An 8,377-nucleotide genomic window follows, 5' to 3' on the forward strand; every position below is an offset into this window, starting at 1 on the left:
CAGCCCGATTCGTAACCACTACGCTACCAGAGCTCCTTACATTTTTGGGTATAGTTGATTTTATTCAACATACATGTTGCATTCTGTGTTCTTAATTTAAAACTATGTAATGTATCTTATCATTTGAGCTTACTATGTTTGAAATTTGCTGAACTTCCTTTTATAGTTTGTCTGATAGTTTCAACATGTGATCCTATCGGCGCTTGCCATCTCTTGATTATCCTTTCTCTTGGAAAATGGTTAGCTTTTTCTCTTGAGAAATGGTTAGCTTTTTCTATCGAGAAATGGTTAGCTTTTCTTGTGGGTTTTATTATTTTTATTTTTATCATGCAAGTGTGGAATTTATCCTGGCCATTTCACATATTTTGTTGTAAGACTTTGGGTCCTATTAAAATTCTCTGGACATACTGAGATTTTTGTTCTATCAGTCAATCCACCCAGTTAGATTCATACTGCAATTCTATCTCTTTAATGTGATTGGTGTTTCTAATTTCATTTCACGTTTCAAAACCTTAGCTATGTTGTCTGTGTCTTCCCAGTAGCTAAAGAGCTACTCAGGTTATTCTGGAACTTGGTCCGCGATTTATATCGTAGGTGTCGTAGCTCTCCAGTGCTGTTAAGTGGATTCCAATTCATAGCAATCCTGTAAAACAGTTAAACTGCCCATAGGATCTTCAAGGCTGTAAATCTGTACGGAAACCGACCGTCACATCTGTCTCCCATGGAATGGCTGGTGAGCTAGAACCACTGGTCTTTAGAGGCACAGCCGAGAGCTTCAAGTGTGTGCTAACAGGGCTTCATAAAAAGTATTGCCGTTGTTAAAGTGCCATCGAGCTGATTCTGACTCTTAGTAGCCCAGTAGAGGGTTCCCTGAGCTGTAAATCTTCGTGAGAGCAGAAAGCCTCAATTTGTTCCTGCAGAACAGCTGTTGGGCTCAAACCCCCGACCTTGGGGTTCACATTTAAGTGCATTCTCATATAAAGTATTATTGTTGTTAGATGCCTTTGAGGGAATTCCAACTCATAGAGACCCTATATGGGGTTTCCAAGGAGTGGCTGGTTGGTTTGAACTGCTGACCTTGCAATTAACAGTCCAGTGCTTATCCTAAAGCACCACACCAGGACTCCACATAAAGCTTTTGTTGTTGTTGTTAAGTGCTGTCGAGTTGGTTCTGACCCATAGTGACCATGTATAGGGTTTCTGAGGAGTGGCTGGTAGGTTTGAACCGCCAACCTTGCAGCTCAAGCTGACCTTACCAGTCCAGTGCACTATTCTGCAGTGCCACACCAGGACTCCTGTTTAAAATAGTGTTACTGTTGTTAAGTGCCATCGAGTCAGTTCCAACATATAGCAACCCTGTATAGGGTTTCTGAGGAGCAGCTGGTGAACTTGAACCGCCCACCTTAAAGTTTAGACCAACTTTGCAGTCCAGCGCATTAACCCACAGCATCACACCAGGACTCCCATTTAATTTAAAGTATTGCTATTGGTGTTGTTAAGTGCCATCCATTTGTTTCCAACTCATAGAAAACCCTATATAGGGTTTCTCAGAAGTGACTGGTGAGTTTGAACTGCCAACCTTTAATGTGTTGTTGTTAAGTGTGGTAGAGTCAATTCCTACCCCTTATAGTGTTTCCAAGGAGCAGTTGGTGAGCATGAACCACCGACCTTACAATTCAAATGACTTTGCAGTCTGGCACATTAACCCACAGTGCCATACCATACTTGTTGTTGTTGTTGTTAAGTGCCATCGAGTCGGGTCCGAACCATACCGTACTAGGGGTTGAAAATTTCCAACTCTCTTCTCTTTGAGATTTCCTCCACATGTTCTGGCTCCTAAGGTTTTCTTTCAGTCCCAAGAGTCCCCTTTTCGGGTTCCTCTGGCCAGGAAGCATATTTCTCTCCTGGTATCCCACTGTGTATTCTTGAACCTGCGTTTGCAGTGAAGCAGAGAACACAGAAAGCCAGTGCTCAGTGCTAACCAAAAGGTCAGCAGTTGAACACTCCATGAAAGAAAGATGTGGCCATTGGCTACCATAAAGCTCAGAGTTGTGGAAACTCTGGTGCATGCCCGTTCTCCTCTGCCTAGCATGGTCACTGTGAGTCAGAATCTAACCCAATGACAGTGGGTTTGGGGTTTGGGGATTTGTCCTACCACAGCTGCCCCCCAGGCTCTGCCCATGGCTGTCCACAGGGTAGGGCTAGAAGATAAAAAAATAAATACACTGGGGGAATTCCCACCCCCACTGTCTAGCATGTATGGGGATCCCAGAGGCTTTTCTTGATCCTCTAGTTAGCAATAGAGGGTTTCTTGAGTGTTTTGCTGGCAGCAATACGGTTCCATAACTCGACCTATCCTTTGATCACAATCAGGAGACTAAAGGAGGAAAAAATGAAAAACCGTGGTGAATCTCACACCTTTTACATTATTCAAGTTTTTACTTCAGTCTTCATCCTGTCCCTGTTTACCTTTCAGAGTCTTCGGGCAGTTTCTTTTTGTATTCTGTCCAGATACATAGTTTTAATCCCTGGAAGAGAGAGGCCTCATCAACTGCGTCATCTTGACCAGTACCAGAAGACTATAAACAACTTTTGAAAGCTGCATAAACTTGCATGACATTAATATTTCATAATTTATTACATTCTGGCTGTACCCACTTGACAAGCTCACATACTTACTTAGGATCCTATTTGGATGAACTATGTTGCCAAGTAGAAGAGAACCTTGTAGGACTGTTTAAAATGTACAAAAATAATACAGATCCAACAACTTTGACTTTAAATCTAATAATCCTATAGAAACTACTTATGAGTAAGACTTTAAATGTTTTTACTTGATTGTTGTCATTGCTGTTAAGTGCAGTCTTCGCAACCCTGTAATGGGATTTAGGTGATTCTTTCCTCAAATTTCAAGCAATTTTTTTTTTTTCTTTTTAAATGATACATCAATTCACCATTATCTGATGACAATTTTCTTAGATTTTTTTTTCATCTGAGATTTTAATTTTATCAAAATCTATCCTGTAAATTTCTGTACTGCATTATTCATGAAAATGAGACTACTGTTATTAAAAGGAACGTTTGAGAATTCCACCTCCTCATTAAGTCTTCAGAGCCCCTGGGTGGTGCAAATGGTTGATGTGCTCAGCTGCGAACCAAAAGATTGGTAGTTCCAGTCTGCCTTGGAAGACATGTCGGTCTGGCTCTTGGCTTCCTAAAAAAGTCCACCACTAGAAACCCTATGGTGCACACTTGTACCCTGACACACAGGAGAGCAGCTGGTGGTCATATGAAATCTTTAATATAGCATCTGTGGCTTACCACTGAGACTGGTTCCATTGCTGCCCCTTGTGAAGCGCTTCAGAATTAAAAAATGGACAAAGGATTCTTTCCTCGCTGGGAGGAGTATGTTCCTGAGAAGGAGAATTGAGTAACAGTAAATGTACTTGTGAGGTGATTCTTAAAACTATAAAATCGTCATAATTTTACTCGGAGTGCTTTCTGTCACTTTACTTTTTTTTCTGGGTTGTCTTTGGCCCCCTTTCTAATTTTAGTTGTTTTGTATTTGTAATAAAGAATTGGGACTAATCCAGAGTTTCTTTTGTTAGGCTGTGCTCCAAACAGTGGGCAAAGATCTTTGCTTCATGTCGTTGGATGATACTGAAAGTAAAGGTAACTTGAAAAAGAGCCCTGGTGCTGTGGGCTGTTAATCACAAGGTTGGTGGTTCAAACCCACCAGCCACTCATGGGAGAAACATGAGGATGACTGCCCTTGTAAAAAGAAATGTACAGTCTCGGAAACTGCAGGAGCAGCCCTCTCTCCTCTGTCCTCCAGACTTGCTATGATCAGCATTAACTTGATGGAAGTGAGCAGCGAAATACTTTTATCACTCTGAATCTCTAAGTCTTAAAGATAACATTACCTTGAACCTCTCAAATGATTAATTATTTTTCTTGGAAGGTAATAATATTAAAAAAAAAAAAAAAAGGACGCTTTAATGAAACATATTCAATGTGTTTATGGTGATAACCAAAATATAATTTTTTGAAATGTCATTGACTGAATTAATCTTGAAAATGAAATCATAAGTTGGATAAATGCCCATTGTAAAGGATTTCACAGAAATTTCTCAGTGTCAGTTAAGTCACTTGTTCAAATGATCTGTTATGTTAAATAATCTTCTTGAATTTGTTTCTGAGTGTTTAGTTTATATATGTGACAAGATTAAATTTGTTGAATAGCTTCTGGCTATTGCATGCGATTTCTCATAAATAACACATTGGTTCTTAGAAGTGAGCACAGTGAGAATGAAATTATCTCCTCATGGCTTTAGCAATAGGTTATACACTAACCAAGGTGGACAAAGAACCAGTTGGTTATGAACCTTGTTAACATCGCCCTAATAAAACAGAAAGCATGACAATTTCATAATATTTCAGGGAAATATTTTTTTTGATAAGTTACCATATGAAAATCAAAATACATACTTAAAAGGGAAAAAAAAATCACTTCACCATTATCATTGTTGATAGGTGCCATCAGGTTGGTACTGACTCATAGTGACCCTATGCACAACAGAACTAAACCCTGCCAGATCCTGGGCCATCCTCACAGTTGTTGCCACACTTGAGTCCATTGCTGCTACCACTTTGCCAATCTATCTCACTGAGGGTCTTCCTCTTTTTCTCTGACCCTCCACCTTACCGAACATTATATCCCTCCTGGTCCCTCCTGACAATGTCCGAAGTATGAGAGACAAAGTTTGGCCATCCTGGCCTGCAAGGAGCACTCTGGCTGCACTTCTTCCAACACAGATCAGTTGGTACTTTTGGCAGCCCACAGTACTTTCAATATTCTCCTCCAACATCATAACTAGAATGAATCAATTCTTCTACGGTCTTCCTCATTCACTGCCCAGCTTTCACATTCACATGAGGTTATTGAAAATGCCATGGGTTGGGTCAGGTACACCTTAGTCCTCAAACTGACATCTTTGCTCTTCAACACTTTAAAAAAGGCCTTGTGCAACAGATTTGCCTAATGCAATACGTCGTTTGATTTCTTGACTGCTGCTTCCATGAGTGTTGATGATTGATTTCACCATGGTGGTAGTGATATGCCGACTCATAGAGGCCCTGTATAGGGTTTCCGAGGCTGTAAATCTTTAAGGGAGCAGAAAGTCTCATCTCTCTCTCATGGAGCAGCTGGTAGTTTTGAATTGCTGACCTTATGGTTAGCAGCCCAACTCATAACCACTATACTTGACATAGTAATTAGAATATTCAGCTGACACACACCCCTACTTTTTCTGTTGTTAAGTGCCATCGCAGTTCCAACTCAGCAACCCTACAAGGGGTTTCCAAGGAGTAGCTGGTGAGTTTGAACCACCCACCAACCTTGTGGATCGAACTGACCTTGCGGCCCAGTGCTTTACCCCACAGTACCATACCAGGACTGTTTCTAGAAGACATTATTAAATGTGTTGTGGTTTGTCCATGTGAATAATTTTCTGGTGCATTTGTTTTCTTTTCTCAACTTAAGGCTTTTGTCTTCTTGTAGAAACGGGTTCTGGAGATGATGTTCCTTAGCTGTGGAGCCATAGATGTGACCCGTCAGACAAGCTGCTCTTAAACAAGCAGCAGCTTTCTCAGGCCAACTGTATTTGAGAAAAGCATGAGGAAGTAACCACAAGAAGTTGTCGTTTTTGAAAACATTGATATATGCCTAAAACAAAATAGGTCTAAGGCCCACTATGTGGATGGATATGGCTGTGTCTACAGATCCAGGGCCTGGCATCGACCTTGAAGTGTTTTACATTTCTGATCCTCCTGGGAGATGTATTTTGTTAAACATTTGCTAACATGTTTACTTACATTTTGAAAAAAATCTATTTTGTTATCTTTTGAATTTAGTGGTTATGATAAGTATGTGATGCTAATTAGAAGGAGGGTTTTGTTTGGAGTTAACTCCTGTAGAATTTTTGTTTCGGTTTGGAAGCTTTGTCTTGTCTGTGTAAACATTTGACTAGTATTCTTTTTGAATTTGTTAAATTATATGTGTTAAGATTTAAATAAAGTTTCCCCTTAAAGGTGTGGTGGTAGTCTCATTCTGTTAAAAAGGAAAGAATTCTTGAATATATGTGTTTATATTGCTCCTCCTTTATCATTGGGAAAAGCACTGAAATATTAAATACTAGCTCTTATGTATTGGGCACTCAGCTGATACCTTAAACGCATTGTCTTATTTGCTCCTGAACTTTGAAGTGCATATTAATATTATCCACATTTTACAGATGAGAAAACTGAAGTTTTGTAGAGAAGTTAAAAACTTGCCCAAGGTCAAATAACTAGTGAGCCTCAAAGACCCCTCTAACTTGAAAGCCCATGTTTGTAAACATGGTTCAATGTAGCCGGTAGTATGCAAAGTACAGACCTTAGGTTTGGGAAGCAGAAGCTACCTATAAGCTGCTTAATAGATATGTGACCTAGGGAGTTTAAAGAATATCTTTGAGCCTTGATTTTACGGCTCTGTAAAATGGAACTAAATAAAACCTTAGCTGGCAGTATTTTAAAGATGACAGGCAACATATAAAATGTCTACCCTAGTTTTTTAGTGCCACTGCCACAGAAATGCTACAAATACATGACTTTAAAGAATAGAAATGGATTTTCTCACCATTGAGGAGGCCGCAAGTCTGACTTTGGAGCAGCAGCTCTAGGGGAAGGCGCTGGGAGAAGATCTCAGTCTCCTTTAGCTTCTGTAGCCCTGCAGCCTAGTCCTTGGTTCCTTGATCATCTTCACAGGGCAAATTTATCAATGTAGGATCAGCACTGGACTGTGAACCACAAGTTGGCCGTTGTAACCCACCAGGTGTTCTTCAGAAACCCTACCTAGGGTCCCTATGAATCAGAACCAACTTAAGGGCACTTAACAATAACATTTCCTTTTTACATCTCAGTTTGTGAGTGATCTGCTCTTTTAACTCAGATGTGATTAGGTTTAGGACACACCCTACACTGGTGTGACCTCATTAATATAAACATAACCTTATTTCCAGACAGGATTACATCCATAAGTATAAGGTAAGATTTCTAACACATAATTGTTTGTAGGGAACACAATTCATAACATGCTACCATTTGCCTGCCACCCCCCCAATTTATGTCCCCATATGCAAAGACATGTTCATCCTATCACATCATCCCCAAAGTCTTAATACCATTTGAGCATCAACTCTAAATCTGAAGATCTCATTTTCTGAATCATCTGAAGTACGAGAGGACTTCAAAGATTCATGAAAAAATTTCATCTTTTCATTCCATGAACATTTCAAAGCCCCCTCTTTTGTGTAAGACTGTGTGTATTCCATCCTGGGACTAAATCCCTCTTCTTTAGACCTTTCAAACAGAATATGAAAGATCTCTCCAAAGTACATTGGTGAATATGCACAAGGTAGCTATTCCTATTCCAAATGGGAGAATCTGTAGGGGAAAGAAGGGATAAAGCCCACAACCCTGCAGAGTCAAATGCATTAGCTTTTAAGGACTGAAAAGAATCCTTTTCTCCAGGACTATCTGAGCAATGACATCTTGGCCCTAACCATCAGCCTCTTTTTCTAGGCCTTCTGGGAAACCTTTCTCCCTTGGCTTTGAGTGGTCCCTATGAGTGTGACTCCAGCTCCTTAGCTAGGGTGTCCCCATTCTCTTGGCCAATAGACATGACAACTTCACTCCCTTTATTTTCAGTGGTGACCCATTTTCTTGTCCCACATGAAAGACAGCCTCACCCTCTGAAGTCAAGGTGGTGGCAACCAAAGTTCTTGAAACCTAAGAGGTGATGGTTACACTATTTGAAACTAAGGCAACCTGCCTCCCCCGTGATCCTCAACTACATGCTCCTTCCAAGAGTTCTGTTGATCTCTCAACTCTTCCCAGTTCTTGGACAAAACCAGAAGTTTGCAATCAAGTAGTTCCTCTAGTCCATTTCCTTCCGTAGCTATCTAGGAATCAAACTACTTTTCATTTGGCTGCCTTTGTCCTTTTTGGTTTAAGTTGACAGAATATATCTGATGGTGGTTGAATAGATGTATCATTCACAGGCCTGATCTCCTTTATCAAAGATATAGTGTAGCCACACCCTTAGTGAAAAATGCCAGGCCACCATCCCTTAATTTGTACAGTAGAATTTTCCAAATCTTTACGTTCTAGTTTCTTTTATAATGTTTTATTGTGAATTATGTGATAGTTTACATGGGAGAACATCAGTCTTACATTCATTCTATCATATATCGTCTCATTGCCATGGTTACAATCCCCTCCATGCAATCCTTCCCTCGTGCCCCCCAGGTCTTCAGCACACAGTCGCTCTCCCTCTCTG

At 40.3% G+C, this 8,377-nt stretch overlaps 1 protein-coding gene across 1 annotated transcript in view; it reads left to right on the forward strand.

The window, feature by feature from the left end:
• Nucleotides 1-5,632, forward strand: part of TDRD6 (tudor domain containing 6) — a 17,591-nt gene extending 11,959 nt beyond the window's left edge. Inside the window, 1 exon segment of the mRNA XM_006860608.1 lies at nt 5,561-5,632. Within this exon segment, the coding sequence (XP_006860670.1) occupies nt 5,561-5,632 (72 nt within the window).
• Nucleotides 5,633-8,377: the final 2,745 nt, after the last annotated feature.

The sequence above is a fragment of the Chrysochloris asiatica genome, unplaced genomic scaffold (assembly GCF_000296735.1).
Source record: "Chrysochloris asiatica unplaced genomic scaffold, ChrAsi1.0 scaffold00038, whole genome shotgun sequence".
NCBI classification, from domain to species: domain Eukaryota; kingdom Metazoa; phylum Chordata; class Mammalia; order Afrosoricida; family Chrysochloridae; genus Chrysochloris; species Chrysochloris asiatica.